At 43.9% G+C, this 21,459-nt stretch overlaps 1 protein-coding gene across 1 annotated transcript in view; it reads left to right on the top strand.

Moving 5' to 3' along the window:
* The window catches only part of ex (FERM domain containing expanded), an 89,329-nt gene that overhangs the window by 39,399 nt on the left and 28,471 nt on the right, over window positions 1-21,459 (top strand). Inside the window, exon 4 of the mRNA XM_019045010.2 lies at window positions 18,793-18,872. Coding sequence (XP_018900555.2) covers window positions 18,793-18,872 — 80 coding nt within the window. The remainder of the gene's footprint in view (window positions 1-18,792; window positions 18,873-21,459) is intronic.

Below are 21,459 nucleotides of genomic sequence, written 5' to 3'. Positions count from 1 at the left end.
AACCGATTCTCGAGTTCGGGGACAATGCCGAGCCGAGCCGAGCCACAATCGAACCCTAATTACTTACGCGTAATTTACAATTTCACCCTCCCGCTAGAAAAAACCAAAATTTGTTGAAAGTTGTGTAACATTTTTTTAGCAAGTGTTTCGTTACTCTCCTTTAAAACACGAGTAAAAAGAGGCCTCGTTTATAAAAATCGGTCAAATAGCAGCAAAGTTACAGTTCGAGATACGATGTTATAAATAAAAATTGGACTTCGCTTCAAAAAGGAAAAAGAAGGAAAAAATAAAAATTGTATATAACAATTATGTATGATTTAGCTCAGAATTTTACGAGCAATCCAACCATGTAATGGACGAAGAGATTGGGGCAAAATTACAAGAAATTGATCTTTTACGAAAGGGCTTCCTATGAAGAATTTTGACCTGAAGATAGGGGTAGAATAGCAGCAGTCCGCATACAATAGCTTTTCGCGTTCACAATACCCGGTCTCGTCGATGTGCGTGCTCGACCCTGTAGCGTTGTCATTTACATGGTCCATGCGTTTATTCGCCCGATTTTTCAGGGATCATCGTTCGTGGGCCCTAGTATAACAACTTCCGATTCGGTGACTAACGAACTTCCGTGGCAGAACTTCCCAAAGAGGTTCGGAACTTCAAATAAAATTTGCGTGTTGATGGTTGCTTAGTGCTTACTCCCGCTACACTGCTACAGACCCAGCAAGAACACCCCTGGTTTCCTTCTCAAGGTCCTCTGGGCAGCGCGCGGACGCGTGCTCGCCGGTGGGTTCGAACGGGACGGTCACCGGTCAGCGATGCGGACGATGCGCGCGGCCCCGCAGAGGCCGGCCGGAGCATCAGGAGCAGAAAACAGAATCGTACAAAAGAGGAGAAGCCCAATTACTGTTACATGAATATAGGACGGTGTAATTACATCGGTGCACCCTGCATCAGCCGAGGACAGAGAAATGAGCATAAACTAACTCTAATTGACGCTCGCAACTTCCATCCCGCGGCCCCCCCTCCCTCCCTCTCCCCGTTCGTCCTTGCTGCCAGATTCCCCGCCTAGGCCTCTGCCCCCCCCCCCCCCCCTCCGTGTGAAGTTCACCGTTTTCTCGCTCTTTCATGTTTGGATATAATTTTGAACTCTGCGAGCTGATTGTTCAAATTGATGGACAAAGCTATAGACAAAGAAGACATAATGAATGGATTTTTTAATAAAACCTGCAACCTTGAGATATTATTTAATTGGGTTGACAGCAGAAAAAAAAAACTCCGACTGCGGAAGCCGTACTCACTATAATATTCTGGGCTCAGAGGCCGAAAGTTCCGGGTGCAGCATCTGGAGCAATCGACGCTACGGTTCGAGCGGGCTGATTGTTAAAATTGATAGACAAAGAAGACATAATGAATATGAAGCGATCCTATCGGTAAATTTGGGTGGTTCTCATAGACCAAGGGAGATAGTTATGGACTAATCAAAGGGTCTCTCGTGAGGAGTCGTAAAGGGTCTCTTCAGAGACTTGAGACCCCGCAGCCCTCTACCAACAATCCGAACAGTGTAAGCGAGCGAGGAAAAAGTTAAGGTCACCGCTATTGTGATAATTGATGAGGAACTTGTTAAGCATAACATTCGTCAAATGTTGACGGATGCATTTCAACGTGAGCATTTTGGTAGGCGAGTTCTCACAAAGACCAGGAAGCCAAACCAACTGTTCAACTCTTTGGTCGTCGGTTTTTAGGTGAATTTTGAGTGTTGACTTCCGGAAGTAAATTTTACACTATTGAGCATGTAGCAAGGCACAGGGTTGCTACAGTCAGGGAATGCCAGGAAAACCGGGAGATGTCAGGGAATTTCATAAACTCAGGGAAAACGACGAGAATGTCAAGGCAAAATCGTCAAGTCACCTTTAGGGAATTAATTTTCCAAATTCTGTGGCAACCCTGAGGCGGGGTTTCTGAAAACCTAGAGTCTTAATACCATTGCTCTGTCTTTTCTCAGGGTGTCTGCAAAGCTGGAATTTCCGGAAAGTCCAGAAATAGTACTGATTTTTTAAAGGCCTGTCCAGAAGTATTGAAGAAGTGCGAAAATTCCGCAAGAAGGTCCGGAATTTTCGTCATTTTCGTCGCAATTTGCACGAGAAATTCAAATTTTTGAAATTTTTCGAATTTCGTCTAAATGAAGGTACTGAAAAAGTACTTATTTCTTCTGTTGATGAGATACTGAATTTCTTGGGAATGTACTGAAAAAGTACTGTACAAGTACTGATTTTTGCCCAGCCTGTTTTAGTAGACACCCTGTTTTAACAATCTGGCATTTGTTCAATCGTCAGGGAATTTCACCACAATTCGTCAGGGAAATCAGGGAACTGTCCGGAAATTAAATTTCCAAATTCTGTGACAACCCTGAGGCGGTGTTTCTGAAAATCTTGAGTCTTAGAACTGTTGCTCTGTCTTTCCTTTTTTTTCTGGGTTCTCGGTGCCCGTGATAGGTTCCATTCAATGCATCGGGGATTCTCGCGGGGAGCCCGGCGAGGCGAGGAGACAGCGAAACGGCAGCGGTTGGGTTCCTGGATGGCGGCCGTTGGACGTTCGTTTGCGTTCGTGTGTGCGCGCGCAAACGCGGTCTCTGCCGTTACGCGTACGAGTATGCAAATACTCGGTGGATTCCCGATGAACCAAGTCTCGTCCACATTCCACACGCCGCTGCCGCTTCGCCGCAAACCCGAAAGCCCACTCTGGAATCCTGCCGTACAAACATTCCCACGTCGCCAAGTTTCTTCCGCTATCATAGTTATTTTCGAGGAAAGTTGTGGATATTGCAGGGTTGCCGGCGGTCTGGAAAACCGGGAAAGTCAGGGAATATCGGACACATCTATTACTTACTAAAACCAGGGTTGCCCCGCGGAGGAAAAAACCTCGTGCGAGGGACCCGAAGTTTAGGTCATATGGATCTCTGAAGTTTTCAGATTCAGCATCCGAACACTTAAGGTCTAGCTGTCGAGGTTCGGATCACACATCTGAAACTTCAGTTCTTACATCTGAAGTACTTCGGTTTTCACATCCGAAAAACTTCGGTTCTCGCATCTGAAGTACTTCAGATGTAAGAACCGAAGTTTCAGATGTCAGACCTGAACTTCGGCAGCTAGACCTTAAGTGTTCAGATGCTCAATCCGAAAACTTCAGAGATCCATATGACCTAAACCTCGGGTCCCACGCACGAAGTTTTTTTCTCCGTGCACAGTCATGGATTATACCGGGTAAACGGGGAAATGGCAGGGCCTTTTAAAGAGCCAAGGAAAACCTGGAATTGTCAGGGAAAATGACGAAATTGTTGAAAATGTCAGGGAAAACTTGTCAAGCCACCTTTATTTGCTTTCTAGACTAGGTTTGACGTTTCAAGCTTAAGATTTTGAGTGAAAACTATTTGAAATTAGTTTTTTTTAAACCATTTAGCATATCTTCAATTCTCAGAGAATTTAACCAAAATGTGACAGGGAAATCAGGGAAATTTCAAGGAATTTCAATTTTTTCATTCTGTAGTAACGCTCTTAAACACTCTGCGATCTCAAAATTCGAAAAAAATTACGAGTTGGGGCAAAAATTGAACCAATCGATGCGATTTATCGCATGTCGAAATATGGCGCCCATAGAATCACCTTTACCTAAATCGCAAAATCCTGACGTATACAAGAGTTCCATCGGCGGAACAACAGGTATTCGCAGGTTTTCCCAAAAATCCAGATTTTATCGGAGTTCGGCAACGTCTGAAAGCTCATACGGCGTTCTTCTCGAGCGCAGCAGAATCCGAAGAGGAAACGAGGTTTAATCTCGCTCGATCCCAAACATACGAGCGCCGTTGTCACATCGCGCGAGAAATCTCGGCGCTCCTCCGATGTAAGCGCCTATCCGTATTTCCACATGAGCCATGGAAAGCATAGTGGTAAACGGAGAACAGGGCTCACGTTGAAATCGAGGTACCCTTTTACGTCAGAGGAGCGACCATCCGTGGAGATGGACGCGACGAGCGGGAGCAAAGCGAGGCATCTAACCATATAAGTCATCGATGCGGAGTTGTCGGACTTGGGTTCTGGCCAGTGAATGGTCGATTTTCGATTTTTGGCGTGGTTTTGCGATATATCGATTGATCTTTCATTTAAACCTATGGAGAAGGATCGTTTAAAAGGGTGTTCGGAACGAACACCTTAATAATCGATTCCTTACCATACCTTCAATTGGAGAAATATCGATAATCGATCATTCAGGCTTCGCCACTGTTATCGATAGCCTCCCGTGTGAAGCTATGGTGTAAGGTCGATTATTAAGGTACTCCTTACGTACAATCTGTTCATCGATCCTTTTCCATGGGTTTATATGGCAGATCAATCGATTTATCGCAAAGTACAGGCACGCCAGGGGCTCTGGTTGTTGGATGAGTTTTGTACGAGGCTTGATATTCTTGCCGGCCTCTGGGTTATACGGCCGTGTCACCAAAGTTTCCGACAGCGAATTTTCTTTAAAAATTTCACGATAATTTTCGAACGATTTCTAAGAGCGTTCGGAGGGACTGAAGACTTTTATCTTGCCCAAAAGCTGTCAATCCCCTCAAATAAATGTTTGAAACCCAAACGGCCACTCCAAACTCGAAGCGTTCGTAATGTTTTTTGTTCAACATGCATCTTTGATGAGTCTGGAGACGGAAACGCTTGGAGACTTAAACGCAGGTTTATGAAAGTAATCCAAAGTTGCCTCGCGCGGAGGATATATGCCTGTATCAGTGAAGTGGCGTGCTGTGCGATACATCGATTGATTTGCCGTATAAACGTATGGAAAAGGATCGATTAACAGGGTGTTTGCCACGAACACCTTATTAATCGATTCTTTACCACAGCTGCAAATGGGGAAATATCGATAATTGAGCATTCACGCCTCTTCACTGGGCTGTATCAACCTACCAAATTTCCTCGCCGGCATGGCGCATCAGTAGATGACGTCTCTCCACATGGAAAATCCCACCAATCTATAGTGTTCGACAACCTTGATTCGACAAAAATATTACGCAAATATCACTAAAGCAAGATTCTTAAATGCATCGGCTCAATATCGACACAGCGCTAATAGTTCAACCGCGGGTGCAGAAACCGAACCTTCAACCAACCGTTCATCAATTTTCAAAATGTGTTATGGTGTGGCAAGCTCGCTTGGAAAGTCATTAAAAACCTGGACGAGTTGGGAAATTTCGCTCAACCTTGAAAAGTCGGAGAATTTCGCTAAACCTTGAAATCGCCTTAAAGCTCTTAAACTCAGTATTTGTTTTCAATTTCAAGAGACTTCGCGGTAAAAACTTTACGTGTATAGCTCTGAGGAATGCTGAAAAAACAATAATTAAAAAAAATCAAAAAGTCAGGGAACTCCCAAATCCAAGAAAACTTGTCACCCTGTACTACGGCGGGGAATCTGCAGTGTTCAGTGGCGTGGCGTGAATTGCGATAAATCGATTGTTATTACGTTTAAACCTATGGAAAAGGATCGATGAACAGGGCGTCCGCAGCGGACACCTTAATAATCGATTCTTTACCATAGCTTCAAATGGGAAAATATCGATATATATCGAATCACGCCACGCCACTGGCAGTGTTGCAAAGCGAGGCATACGATTTTGTGCAGTTTAGACCGTTGTTGAAGTGTCGAGTTCTAACGTCGGCACGCTCCCATTTACGTCGTGAAATTTCGCCGTCTTTTGGTAGAAAGTTTTTACGACGTCGAAAGTATCTTTTTAGGCGAAATAAAATTCACTCCTCTTCGATCCGACGAATCTCCGAGATTGAAGCTATGAGGAATTGGAAGGAGTGTGACGCTATCCGAACGTATTCAATCTCGAAGGTCGAGCGCTGTATCGTATATCGTATCGACGGCGCCATAAATCGCCGATTAGTCTAATATGCACATCTGGATTGTTGAAAAGCTGTTGAGTACGACACCACGGCGACCAGCTCAGCTCAGCTGCGTCCGTCGTTAACCTTTAAGGTCACATTCCTGATTTTATGAGCCGGCTGATTTCAACCCTCGCCCTCGGCCCTGATGCCCTGATGCCGAGCCGTTGGTCCGCGTGCCCCCTCCGCCCGCGCTTCCGATGACCCGCGGCAAAGCAGTGGCGTGGCGTGCTTTGCGATACATCGATTGATCTGCCATTTAAACCTATGGAAAAGGATCGATAAAGAGGGTGTTCGCAACGGACACCTTAAAAATCGATATTTTACCATAGCTTCAAGTACGGAAATATCGATAATCGATCATTCACGCCTCGCCCCTGCGGCAGAGCTTTGCGATGTATCGATTGGTCTGCCACCTGAACCTCTGAAAAAGGAACGATAAACAGGATGTTCGTAACGAACACCTCATAATCGACCTTTTACCATTGCCTCAAATGGGGTTATGTCGAAATCAATCATTTACCAGGATGTCAAGCATCCAGATTTTCCCGATTTTCCCGCAATTCTATGAGGGTTTGAGATCCATCAGGATTTGAGAAAAAATCGGTCATAAAATCAGGATTTGAGAAAAGTCGGCCGTCCGATCGGATTTTTTTATCGGGTCATTACATTTACAAATTTTAATTTTTCTCCGCAAAAAATCAGGATTTGATTAGGATTTGGAAAAATCATCAAATCAGGATTTAGCAGAAAAAAATCAGGAAAAATCAGGAAAAAGCAGGATTTCATCAGGATTTGTCAAAATAAAAAAAAATAAAACAGACACCCTTCTTTCGGCGACGAAATTGTTTTAGGGAAATAATAGACTCGTTTGAAGATGGAACTGCCCTTAGTTTTTTCCAGTTCAGGGACGAGCTTCCCTAGAATTTCTGTTCAGTATTGAAATCCTTATTTTTTATCCTCGTAATTTTTGTTCGATTTTTTTAGTTTCTACGTTCAATTTGTGTTCTAGGTTTTCCGAAAAATTGGAATCAATTTCTTAGTTTTACAAAAAATTGATTTTTAATGTCTTCGTTTTTACGAAAAGTTCGTATTTTTAGTTTTCACGAATAATTGGTAATTAAATTTTTAGGTTGAAAATTTGGGTTCTCTTTTAAAAAAAAAAAATTAGCACATCTCAATTTCTTTAGTTTTTACAAAAAATTAGCATTCCAGTTCTACCAAGAGTTGGTCATCGAAATTATCGTTTTATGAAAAATTGGTATGAAATCTGTTTTTAAAATGTTTTCTTTTTAAGGAAGACGTTTATTTTCCTTATGGCAGCGAAGAACCCGCCCTCTCATTCCAACTTCTACTCTCCTCCTGAAGTATACAAGTAGTACTCTTCTCTTCGTCCTTTCTGCTTTCTTTCATCATTAGCATTAGCCTCTGAACAAAGCTTTGGCGATCTTATCTCGGAGGCATGATTTTCCCGAAAAAGCTTTCACGAGGACGACTCGTGCAAATATTTTCAGTTTCCTCACCGACCGAACCTAAGTTCCTATACGTTCAACTCCGCACTCCGATCCCCCCGTCGCGTCGCGTCGGGAATGAAGGAGAGGGGGGGGGGGGGGGGAAGAGAAAAAAAAACAATAATAATGAGTAGCTGCAGCTTCCTTCAGACGAAGGGGGTTTCGTATCTTGGAAGAGGGAATGGAAATGGAATGGTGCGATCTCGTAGCCCCTCCCCTCCCCCGACCTGTTTCTCAATCTCCACCGAGCGCCTTTTTCTTCGCTCGATCGAAACCTCTGGACTCTCACTCCCTTCCTCCCTCGCACAGTGTGATCGAGTCAATCAAAGAAGTCGGCCACGAAATTGTTAACTAAAACTGCATTTTGATGCTCAATTCGTCACAATTTCAATTTTAAGGGGTGCCCTCTTATGAAAATTTTACGAGGAAACCAATGGTAACACTTTGAAAACCTCATAGCTTTGTATGGCCGGAGCACTGGAGCAGTGGCGTGGCGTGAATTGCGATAAATCGATTGTTATGCCATTTAAACCTATGGTAAAGAATCGATTATCAAGGTGTTCGCATGCGAACACCCTATTTATCGATCCTTTTCCACAGGTTTAAATGGCATAACAATCGATACATCGTAATTCACGCCATGCCACCGGGCCGGAGTTATGACAGCGTGTCTACCGGTCCCCAGAAGTCCCCTATGTCCCCGATTTTGGAAGGGTGTCCTCGATATCCCCGAAAGTCCCCAATTTTCTTGTTCAGGTCCCCATAAAATGACAATTATCGTCATAAACATCGGCATTTTCAAAGTTTCGGCGGCGCGGTGTAACTAGGAATAAAAAAAACTGAAGCGTTGCTTGGTTTTTCGTATGTTTTCATCGGTTCAAAGTGACTTGTAAAATTAGTCGTGTAGAATACGCCTTTTAACGCTCTAACTAGCTTACTTTCTCTTACTATTTAGGGGGAAAAGGTCCCCGATTTTCTTGATAAAACACCCTTAAAAGTCCCCAATTTTGGTTTTTTATAACTGGTAGACACCCAGTAAATGAGCTTTTTTAAAGTTTCCAAATTTTGTCCGACCTCCCCCGCTGACTCGATCCATTGTGCCTCGCTCGGAAAGCTTCCTCCTTTTTTACTTGGTTTTTTTACCTGCGTCTGCGCGCCCGCGCTGGAAACACCTGTCGGCTCCAGGAGTCCAGGCTCCGGGCTCAGCATCCCGAACCTGGTTGCCGCCCCGGCCGATAGAGAATCAGTGATTTTCCCAGCTACCGCAACTCATCCACCTGAGCCCCTCCTCCCCTCCCTCCTATCACTACGTGGAGAAACATTTTCTGTCGCATCCAAAGAATGGAGAATTTGCACGCAAATTTTTGTTTCTATGCTTCATCTGAAAGTGCCCGAAGAGTTGATTTTGCAGTATTTTTATACTTTTTTCTGCTATGGGAAATAGTATAAAAATGGATTTAAAAGTGAGAAAATGCACAGCTTTGTGACGTCATCTGGCGGCATTTATTATTTAAACACATGTGTTTTACCTGTGCTGCAAAACAGTGCTACTTTATCTAACAACCTCAAATTTCAACCTGTGTCACTTAAGTCATTTGAGAACCGGGTAAAAATTGCTTTAAATTTTTTCCCTTGCCCGGGCCTTCTAATCTATCCACATATCGACTTTTAAGACCAGGACCTCCTTCGAATTCGAAAATTTAAAAAATGAGAAACACCCTACCGTCCGTGTATGTATAGAATAAAAATAATTGTTCGAGTTCAATGTGGCAACATCGAGACTCAGCGCTATTGCCGCGTCTGGTACCGTGATTTCGGCCGAGATTTGAGATTCCGCGGGAATCGCCCTCGCTGCTTGCTGGTTGATGTTGCCATGTGGTGCTGAAAAACCAGTCTTTCCCTCCTTTAACATCATGTAAAATACCCGCATTTTACCGCTAACCTGGCACCAATGCCGCCAGGACCCAGCCCGCAGCTGCGTCGCAAGTTGCCTCCCCGGGGTCCTGAGCTACACCTCGACCGCCAAAATCACCTGTTCGAGACGTCATAGGGAACATTTTTCAGATTCCTCTCGGCTATTATTCCCGTCAATGTTGCCGCGCAGAAGGGATGTTCTCCGCAGCGCCAAAACGTCGGAGCAGTGGCGAGGCGTCGATCTACTATTGATATTTCTCCATTTGAAGCTGTGGTACAAAATCGATTATTAAGGCGTTCGTTGCGAACAACCTGTTCATCGATCTTTTACCATTGGTTTTAAAGGCAGATCAATCGTTATATCGCAATGCACGCCACGCCACTGTCCACCCAAAATAAATCGATTATTTTAGTATCGATCGCTTTGCCGCGCTTTTTAAGGGTGGCGCGCTTTAATCAGCTTTAATGGCGATGTATCGGATAGTGATGTAGCCACTAAATCAGTCTATTTCGTCACGTATCTCAGTGAGCTTCTGTTCTCATCGCACGTTTGACTCTTTCGCGAGATAAGGGAAAGAGGAACACATTATTTCAAAGTCGTCGTTACAAGCAATCTTACCACCTACAGATTGATAGAAAAATGCTCAGGGGTTCCTTTGCGTCTTCCTCATGAATATTAGTTGCAAGGTTGGTCGTGACACAAAAGCTTACTCCAGTTCAAACCATGAAAGGATCTCAGCGAGTTTCCCATCTTCTTAGCCGCGCGTTCAAGTCTCTCGAGTCACAGAGGCACATACCATTGAGAGGATCCTAGCGAGTTTCCTATCTTCCTACCCGGCGTTCAATTCACTCGTGTCAGAAAAGCTCATACGATTGATCGGGTCTCAGCGAGTCCCCTATCTTCCTATCCGTGCGTTCAAGTCTCTCGTGACACAAGAGCTCACCCCCTTGAGAGGACTTCAGCGAATGTCCCATCTCCTCATCCGCGAGTTCAAGTCTCCTCTAAGGCAAAATTTGACTAAAGTTTGCCACAAGGAACTACTATTTTTAGCTCAATTTAGAGACAATCTATACCTTCTATGATTTTCCCTGTGCTCTGTGCAGGTTTACACGTTCGATGATTGAGCCCGAATTATCAGTTCCTTACTGCAAATGCAAAATGTCCGATTACTTTAATTTCCTGTCAAGACTTCCCGTTAGACCTTAGTACGTGTATACGGGAGAGTATTGTCATCTCAATCCTTTTACCACAGAAAAAGTGTGCCGCTCTCTGATTGATCATGGAGCCACAAAGCTGGCCCAATGTAAACAAACCCCAGCCCCTCCGCTCCAGTTTGGCCCAATGTAAACAAACATGACGGCGACACAGTTCTACACATTTCTAGAGTCCCTTTATACTGAGAGTCAAGACAATTTGAATCCATTTCTGATTGGTTCCCGTATTTTAGGCCTCCACAGTGTCACAAACGGGAATAAAGATTACATTTTCACCAATTGCAAAGATTATAATCTGGAATGGACCAGGGAATTACGGGTTCGGCAAGGAACAAACGGAACGAGAGGAGGAACGGAGAAAGGCATTTGAGAATGGGCCGATCAAAGATTACGAAAAACGTTCAATTTCTGTAATCTTTATTCCCGTTTGTGACATCCATGAGCTGAATTGTCTTGACTCTCAGTATAAAGGGACTCTACACATTTCTAGATGTGATTGTCGATGCGATAGAAATTTATTTATAATCAACTTCTGAATCGAGTTCGGATCGAACTTTGATGGATGTTTTTGCCAAAAATTAACGTTTGAGTGTAATTATCACTCATTTCTTAGCCGATAATACGTGTCCCTTTGGGTCGGGTTTGTTTACATTGGGCCAACTTTGGAGCTTCATGATGGCCTGAAAACTGATAAGCCAATCACAGAGCGGCACAGAGATGGCAATACTCTCTCGTATATAGGTACACTAGATAATACTTTTTTTTTCTATTTCTTGTTTTCCCGAAATTCTCTCTTCAGCTATACTCCTAATATTCAGTTCCATTAAGTAACAGGCAGGGGCGGATCCAGCAATTCGGCAACAACGGATTCCCTCCATTTAAACCTATGTTAAATAATCGATTCTTGTCGAGGCACCTGGTCCCTCCAAGAATCGATACATTTCCATAGGTTTAAATGGAGGAAAACAGTGTTGCCAATTTGTTGGATTCGCCAATGGTAACAGGAACCGGGGCTCTAAAAATCCCCAGTCTCATCACGTTTGGGGAAACGTTCTCCCACATCGTAATCTAGCTAAAAGCTCACAGCGTTCGGTTCGCGAACGGAAAGCTCTCGGCGAGTCTCGGAAAGGAGACGCGAAGAGTCATGCGGCGGAGCTCCTTAACGGGGGTTTCGGCCGAAAGCTCGAGCTTTTTCGAGTTGGGATAGCCGAGCTCGAGCTGGCGCTCGTGTGCCGCGCCGGGCCGCACCGCGCGAAGCGGCGTGGAGATTTCGAAAGCCGGAGAGGCTCCAGCCACATCCACGTTGCGGGGTTGCCAAGTGGCCACCGAGGCCGAGCGACTCCCGGGGGAGTTCCGGGGAATTCGGCCCGGGCGGCAACCCCGCTCTTCGACGTCACTCCCGATCCGAGAGCCGGCCTCTGTCGAGCAAAGTTGTCACGTGGATCAGGGATATCACTGATTTCTCAGAGCTCCCAGCCTCGAAAATAGATCGTATTCGATACATCAAAATAGTGAGATTGTATCGATATCGTTTGATTAAAAACGTAAACATCAGAAGTCAATTCACGAAGAAAAGACGGTCGGTCATATGAACCGTGAGTACGGTGTTGCATATCAGCCCTACCATTCGGTTAACCTAACCGTACTCTTGATTCTAGGAATCATTTTTTGGGTTCTCGGTTCATGCAACCGAGCTTTGGCCTCCCACTAAATCCATCTTTGCCATGAGAAATCATATTTATCTCCAGAGGTTAGTGCATAAATACTCTTAGATAATTCTTTAGTGCCAAGTCCATACGGTTTGTCATAATTAAAAAACAAATCTGTCTCAGAGCGGAAAGACCGGAGATTTCTATCAGATCTGTAACGATCTCTAGAAAAGAATTCTCTGATTTTCAGGAGAGGTTTTCGCTCCCTGATGATTTCGGTGTTTCCTACCTTCCAGAACGAACCTTGCTTTAATTGTGCCAAAAGAACGTCGATTTTTAGGCTTTCTATTTACTTCAAGAATCAGTCCCTAATTTTGCAGTGAAAATCTGGAGTTAATTAGGAAATGAGATATTTCAATAACTTTGGGCCCTGTAGTTTGATTAAATCAAAGTGATGAAATAAAAAAAATATAACAAGACATGAATTGTATTTAGTTTAATTTATTATAGAAGAATCCTTGAATCCATGCTGCAGCAAATTCATGTACTTACTGTGTTTCCTCACTTTTGCTCTGCATGTGGAAATACATGTGTGTACTCTTCTTTCTGGAAAAATTTAAAGAGGATTCAGAAAGCAAGGAGAAGAAATATAGAGAGGAAAAAAAATAGTGGAAATAAAATAATTTATTTTTCTCCACTTCTTTGTCTTTCTTCTCTACATCTCTTCCTTCTTCTCCATCCTCTTCTCCCGAAAAGGAAGACATGAGCTGGCTCAAGCTCTTCCCTCTCTACTGGACGTGCTGTTTTGAAGCCTCACGGAGTTGATCCGAGAGTAAACCAGCGGTTATCTGGCATTTCCCGCGAAATTTTACGTCCCGCGTATCGGCTCCCCGGAAAATCCCTCCGCACGCAAGGGCAGGATCATCGTTTCGCAGTGGCGAGGTGTTTTTGATCGACTATCGAAATTTCCCCTTTTGAAGCCATAGCGAAAGATCGATTATGAAGGTGCCAGTTGCAAACATCCTGCTTATCGATCCTTCTTCATAGGTTTAAAAGCAGGGTGTCTACAGGTCCCGAAAGTTCCGAAAGTCCTGAAAAAGTCCGAAATTTGCATGACCGGTTCCGAAGTCACGAAGAAGTCCGGAAATGTAACTCGAGGTCCCGAAAAATTTAAAAATTCATGGTTTTCTCGAGTCTAAATGTAGTTGTCACGTAGAAAAAAGTCCCCGATTATACATGCATATCATGGATTCCTTTAGTCATCAGCAATTTTCATGAGGACGGACTCAATCTCTATTAAAATTAGCAGTAAGTGTAGACCCTGCCTTGGCAAAAATACTCCGAGGGTCCTAAAATAGTCCTGAAAAAGTCCTGAAATTGGTTTTCAAAAACCTGTAGACACCCTGTAAAAGCCAGATCAATCGATATATCGCCTAGCACGGGGCGGTAATGATAGACTATCGAAATTTCCCCATTTGAAGCTATGACGAAAGATCGATTGTGAAGGTGCCAGTCGCCAACACCCTGCTTATCGATCCCCTCCCCCATAGGTCAAATGACCTTGCGATCAATCGCTGTATCGTCGAGCACGCCTATGGTGTAAGAAGTGTTGCCTAGGATTCGGCACGAAAGGAGCGGAGATGCAGAGCCGAAGCGAGCGACCAAGAGACGAGGACGCTGGCCGTGGCACGAAGCGCGACGTCAGGAAGGGGGTCCGCGTGGCGGTCGGGGGGGCGAGGGGCGAGTGACCGGCTGGTCTATAGGCGGAATGTGGGACCCCTGCGGGTACCGCACGCATTCCTTCACGCTCCTTCCCCCGTCTGCCCCCCCCCCCCCCCCCCGTCAATCGTAGAGGCAGGGTTGCCGAGTCGCACTAGCACCAGTGGCTGGCTTCGCGCGCTCTCTAGCGGCTGTTTCGGTGCCTCTCTCTGTGCATACTGCTTTGCTGATTGTGAGTCCGTCGACAGGATTAAACAGGGTGCAAAAGCAGGGGGAAGAAGAAAAAGAAAAAAAAGAAAGGGGTTCTAGCCTTGTTCCCACTGTTTCCTTGTTTTGCTATTACACGGAGAAAAAAACTTCGTGCATGGGACCCGAAGTTGAAGTCGTATGGGTCTCTGAAGTTTTCGGATCACGCATCCAAAAACTTGAGGTCCAGCTGTCGAAGTTCGGATGAAACATCCGAATTACTTCGGTAAGCACCGGAGTACTCAGACGTGTGACCCGATCCCTTCCGTATGTACCTAGGTACTTCAGATGTCTGACCCGAACTTCGGCAGCTAGACCTCAAGTTTTCGGATGTGAGATCCGAAAACTTCAGAGATCCATGTCCCATGCAGGAAGTTTTTTTCTCCGTGTACTATTTCCGTTTTGGGCTGCCGGTGCACCTTCGTCTTTGTTCTTTCAACAGGGTGTCTGGCATCAGGACTTTCCCGATTCTATCAGGATGTGAAGTCAATTAGGATTTAATCCGGATTTCATCAGGATTTGAGGAAAAATTGGTCGTACAATATCAGGATTTGAGAAAAGTTGATCGTCCGTTCGGATTCCTTTCGCATGCGCTGATTCAAGATTTTTAATTTTTCTCCGCAAAAAATCAGAGTTTTAAACTATGAAATCAGGATTTAGCAGTCAAAAATCAGGATTTCCCTAAATGAAAAAATCCTAATTCTCCTTCTTCCTACCTTTTTTTTTTTTTTTTTTTTTTTTTTTTTTTTTTTTTTTTTTTGTCCTTGCAGGTTGAAAATGCAGGTGTGATCCCTGCGAAACGTCCCGGATTTGTACTTTTATTTTATGTGTTCTTTTTATTATTTGCGGCCTTAGTCCCGATTTAAGTTGTTGCTTTGAAAATGAAAAAAATAGACAGCCTGTTAAAAAATTTAGGATATAACGCAAATTTAGTATGCAGGGTAATCCAAAAGTCCTGCACTACCACTTTAACCCCTAGTGATTTTGCCTCATTTTAGGATGATCCCTCTAACATTTTTGGGGGTTCCAAAAGTCGCTTCCTCTGACCTTGGAGGAGCACTTTTAAAATTTCGAGTCTCTTTAACAATTCGTTCAGAAGTTACGCGGGAGATGCCCATTGCGGGTGGTATGAGAATTTTGGATCACCCTGTGTGATATACGTTCGAATGGAGAGGTCGCAACTTTACCGGTGCGCAAATGTTGTTTTGGTTTTTAAGTAAAGTGTATCTAATTACCATTCGTCCCCATGACCGTAAACTTAGGTTACCTGAACCGGAAATCTTTGATGTTCAATATGAACCAGAGTTCAGTCCTTACAACGGGAATCTTTTTCTCTATGTATTCAGCGTACCAATTTTAAGGTTAGAAATTTATAGAAATGGGTACAATTTACTCAAAACAGCTGAGAGTAAAAGTAAAGTGCTCTGGAGGAATCGTGTGGACGTACCGTTGTTTTGTCTGAAATGACATAGATTTTCACGCATTGACTCTCTCTCATTACTCTCGTTTTGGGCGTCATGGGCCGCGGCCTATGGCGGCAAATTTAGGGGGCGGCAAATATTGTAATTTTTTGAATGTAGGTATCAAGAACAAAATCTGATTCAGAAAAAAAATCACAAATGAGGAAAGGCGAAAAAATCTCTCATATCCTAAGAGTTAAAGTACAGTAATTTCTAATTTGTTCGTCTTTCGGTGATACAAGAGACAGCGCCTTTCATAAGTCTAGTTGAGAGAGAAACCAAACACGCAATTTGGCCTGGAGCGGCACGGCGCAGAGAGCAATGATGGCGAGAACTTGCCGATTAGCATGAGACACATATTAGCGCCTACAAGACTCCATGAATACTTCACGCATTGCGTCAAATGTAGTGCGATCAGCAGCGGTTGGCGTGAAACTCATAGTGCCTACAAGACTGCATGAATACTTCACGCATTGCGTCAAAAATAGTGCGGTCACTTGGTCAGCAGCGGTCAGCGCGAAACGCATAGCGCCTACAAGACTGTAGGGATACTTCACGCATTGCGCCAAACACAGTGCGGTTGGTGCGGTGGCGGAAATTAAGATCATTAGACCACATCCATGTTTATTCTTATTCATAATTTTTTCGTTCTTTTCTTACAAATGAAAGGCATCGTCCACACAGAGATAGGTCTACGGAACTTGATTTTCGAGCAAAGTTCCGTGAACTTTTGCTAGTGTTGACAGGGCTTTCACAAAAAGTGTGCCAAACGCAAATAAACGCGTCTTATGTACCTCTCCTCCTTCGGCACGTTCACTTGATGGTTTCTATGGATGTTTCAAAACGAATGAGATGGTGCGGCAAGGAGGTAAATCCAGCCCTGTGAAGGAGCACTTTTTTTCACTCCCTCTTCCCCCCCCCCCTTTTCCATCTTTCTCCTTTCCATCTTTCGCTCATTTTGGGTGAGGGGGGGGGGGGGGGGGGTTGCCACCATGCAACTCCCTTGGATCCGCCTCCGATGTGGGGTTGGGGGTGGTCACTTAACCGGGCGAGTTTTTCCGAATCTAGGTTTGGATTCCTGGATCGATCGATCAACTCTTCGGTCATCAGTCGTCATCATCAGGCCAATCTGAGCTTCGACCTGCGAACTCGCGCGACGCAAAGCGGCAAACCCGCAGGTCGCCCGTGCAAGGTCCCCGCGAACTTTTCAAAGTGCCACAGCGGGCCGATGATTGAAATTGATAAACAAAGCTATAGACAAAGAAGACATAGGGGGTATAAAGCAGTCCAATTGGTTGAAATAGGTGGTTCTCATAGACTAAGGGGGAAAATGATAGACTAACTGTCGGGTCTCTCGTGGGTTGCCGTTAGTTAGTCTGTAACCTACCCCCTTTGTCCATTGCAACCACCCGCTTCTACCAATAGGATCCCTCCAAATCCTTTGTGTCTTCTTTGTCTATTGATTTGTCTATCAATTTCAATAATCAGCCCGCAGCCGAAATGTAAGACTCGGCTACTCCGACTCCGACTTCGCACCGTTGTCGCGCGGCTGATAAACATCAAGCGAACCGGTTCCGAGAGCCGCGCCGAACCGGACCGCAACGCGACAACCGGCAATGCCCTCCTTGGAGTCGTGTAGTTTTCGCGTGAAAACTCGCCTATTTTGCATGGACTCCCGCTACCGCGGCGGAGCCCGGGAAATTCCGCCAGAACCGGCAACGCTGCTTCCCGCATTCTAGCATTCCGTGCCCCGCCCACTCCCGTCCCCCGTCATTTTCAGTTCCTACATTACTGTCATACAGCGGTGCCGTTCCGTCGAGTCGAGCAGGAATGCGGAACTTAAAAGAGTTGAGTCGTGTCTGCCGCCCCATCGAATCTGCCGTGATAGCCAAGAGAGCAGTAACAGGGTGTCGACAAGTCCGGAATTTCTAGAAAGTCCGGATATAGCACTGATTTTTTAAGGGTGGTCCGGAAGTACTGAAAAAGTGCGGAATTTCGCGAGGAGGTCCGGAATTTTTGTCATTTTTGTCGCAATGCGAGCGAGAAATTCAAATTTTTGAAAATTTTCAAATTTCGTCAATTTTAGAAAATGGAGTTCTTGCACGCGTGAGGGATTTGCGACTTAGATACTACATTTACTCGCGTAAAATTTCGCGAGAAACAAGATGCTGCCACCGGTTTTCTCTGAAATCAACTTCAAAGCCCAAAAATGCGATCAAAGTTGAAGCCGTAATCGAAGAACGAGGGGAGGGGACATTCCGCGCCACCGTGAGAGTCCACCTCGTGAGAGTCCATCTACTCAAATTCTCTGTGCAAAGGTAGGGAGCAAATACATTAGCAAGGTTGCCGTGTTTTCAGTTTTGGAGTCCCCAAATAAAGTGACAACCCTGTTAATGTTTTTACTCCCTATCATTGCATAGAGTTTGTGTTGATATAGAGGTGGACTCTCAGAGTAGCTTGGGATGCCTCCTCCATTACAGCCTCAACTTCAAGAGCTTTTTTTGAGCTTTGGAGTCGATTTTAGAGGAAACCAGTGTGAAACCCATCGTGTTTCTCGCGATGTTTTACCTGCAAATCATTTTTTAAATCGCAAATTTAAAGCTCCATTGAGCTTGTATCGCCCCAGCGGATTTCACTGAACGATTCCTGCATGCCTATAAAAGTTGAGACGTACTTTGTAGAAACGACAAGTAAGCAGTTAGGCATATCATTTCGTAGTGCTTCTCATATTTTGCAACCTCGAATATGATTCGTGGTACACTCAACGGTATGTAAATTGTAGATTGGTGGTGGCCTACGAAAAAACGTCAAACACATGGGATGGTCGTTCGACATACGGGCGGGGAGGGGAAACTGTCCAATTACTATTCTCGTCATTACCTCAATAACATGGAATCTTACGGGAGCAAATATGTAACAAAGAACAATTGGCATGAGAGAGAATGAAGCAGAATAGTTTCAAAACATTCAAATTGATTTTCCAAACCGTGCCTGATACCTACGATCATGGCTTTGCCCTAAAGAGAAAGTTCCTGGTCCTACAGTCTGACTATGAGTTTCTAATTTACCTTTTTTCCAGCTTTTTAACAGCAATTATCTCGAATTTAATCGGCCAAAACTTCATAAATTATTGTATCTGTTTCAGATGGCGAGTTTCTGTTTGTTGACCCCGACTACAAACTATCCAAGTATGCACCGAAAAGTTGGAGGTCCTCTTCTACCCACGTAAGTCGTTAACTTTACCGCAGACATTCCATCGACATTCTGCTGTGCTACGGAAGAACGCCGTATGGACATTCGAGAGTTGCCAAATTTCCCTTGATAAAACATGAAGTTTTGACAACATTAATGCATATTTGTCCTCGATATTTTCAGATATTTTAGATAAAAGTGCGTGAAAAATTGTCTGAAATTTTGGGAAAACTATATTCACATTTTTCCCAGTAAATTCGGTTTTTATCGGAGGAAACTTGGCAACGTCTGAAGGCTCATACGGCGTTCTTCCTTAGCACGGCAGCATTCCTCAGAGGGAAAACCTCTTTTCAATGCTCAAGCGTTGTGAAATTTCTTCTGATTTACTCTGAATTATACCTTAATGTTTTATGCATTTTCTCTCTTTTCATTATTCACAAAAATGTATTCTTGATTTTATCGAAATTGCCTGTAAATCTTAAGGCAAAAAGCTAATCTTTGCTTTTTCATAAATATTTTGTCGCATAGCTCCGATTTGGGGTGTGCCTGAAAAGAAACCTGACAAAGCCTTATTTGTTACCAACGAAATATAACCCTACAGTCTGATGGTTTAACCATGGATTATCCTGTACTTGGAAAATTAGAGTAGCACTAAAAACTATCGGAAAGACAAAAATTGCGATCGCGTGAATATTTTCAACAAATAGGTCGAATCTCATTTGAGGGAGTGGAAGGTGAAAGTTAACCCTCTCTTACTGTCAGCTACACTTATTCTCCCTATATGAAGCTCAATAACTGTAAAGCGGGATCACCAGTCTGTTTATATTTGCCATCAAAATATATATTTTCGGAGACTTTAACGAACGGCCACAAAAACAAACTAAAATTTTTGTGAACCGTTAGAATTTGTATTCTCTTTCTTTTCTCTTTTCTCCGTTTTCTTTCCTTCCTTCTCTTTCTTCACTCTGCTTGGCTGAAAGGGAAGTGGTAGCATACCATCAACCCCCCCCCCCCCTCCCCCCACGGCACGCTAACCAGTGAAAGACCATTTTTCATGATACGCGTGCAATCTGTGAATGATAGTTTATCCTCAATCTACCACGTTTCAACCAGCGTTGTCATTTTTAGCAGGGAGTTTTTGAAACCGTCTTTAACCCAAGCAGAGTTGATACGCCTCTACGCTCTTCTTCTTTTCTGGGGTTCCGATTTGAACGACAAAAATTCGGGACTAGTACACCCGACCATGCACGACTGAGACTGTTAGACTCAAATTTATGTATAAAATTCAAAGGAAAATAACTTTAAATTTCCCCAAAAAATGAATTTCTTTTTGGAAGAAAATGCGGCAACATTTGAATGCTCATACGGCGGTTTTCCTTAGCACGGCAGCACGTATCGCGGGCGTTTGAGAGAACGTTTAGCGGTGAGCAATCGGTGAAGCCGCTCACGTGGCGTTGCGGTGAACCGCACTTTCACCCCCACCCCATTCGTCCCTTTCCAGCGGCAAGTTGGCAACACTGTTCATTCTCCATTTGAATCCATCATAAAAATTTAATCTAGACGAGGCACGTTGCCTCACCTAAAATCGATTGTTTTACATACGTTTAAATAGAGGAAACTAGAGTTGCCAACTCGAAAGAATCGCCCCTCATCGAGCTTTGAACGCCTATCTGAAGAGACATGTCATCGTTTTTTCCCCTTTTTTTCTTCTTTTCCTTTTTTCTTTTTTTCTTATTTTTCTTCTCTTTTCCTTTTTTTCTTCTTTTTCTTTTTTTCTTATTATTCTTCTTTTCCTAATTTTTCTTCTTTTTTTAATTTTAATTTTCTTTTTCTTCTTTTTTTATTTTTATTTTTTTTCTCTTTTTACAAATATTTTGTTTCATCTTTTCTCTTTTCTCTTTTTTCTGTTTTTCTTCCCCCCCTTTTTTTTGCCTGACGACTCGAAATACGAAGCCCTTGCCGTGCGAATGAAGTAAGACGGTAGCCGTTTAACCGAGGATCCTTGACGTCAATACTGCCGTGCAAAGGAAGAACGCCGTATGAGCATTTGAGATTTGCCTAATTTCTTCCAGTAAAATGTTAGTTTTTCAGGACAGTTACAAGTATTTTCCCATGAAATTTTCAGATAATCTAGATCAAATTGCGAATTAAATCGGCTGAAAAATTTGGGAAAAAATATTTACAATTTTCCCGGTAAATTCGGTTTTAATTGAAGGAAATGTAGCAACGTCTGAAGGCTGATACGGCGTTTTTCCCTAGCGGGGCAGAATAGAACATGGAAAGAAGTCAATTCCTTTAGCATCATCCAGAAATTCCTCCGGGGCCACATTCCGCGCGCCGACGAAACGAGCGCGTTTTCCTCATACTCGGGCGCGGCGTGGCGTGCAGGTCAGCGGGCCAAAAATTCGAAGTTCCAAGCCTCGGCGCACAGCGGATCGAGTCAACGGGAGAGGTTGGACAAAATGTGGAAACTTTAAAAGCTCATAACTTCGTTCATACCAAATTTTGAGGCTTCAAAAGTGATTCCATTGGTTTCCTTGTGAAATTTCCTTCTAGAAGCACTTCTTTAAATTTAAAATGTGACGGATTAAACATCAAAATGTGCAGTTTTTGTAAATAT

The sequence above is a fragment of the Bemisia tabaci genome, chromosome 7 (genome assembly GCF_918797505.1).
Source record: "Bemisia tabaci chromosome 7, PGI_BMITA_v3".
Taxonomy (NCBI): Eukaryota; Metazoa; Arthropoda; class Insecta; order Hemiptera; family Aleyrodidae; genus Bemisia; species Bemisia tabaci.
This window is presented reverse-complemented; position numbering and strand designations above follow the sequence as displayed.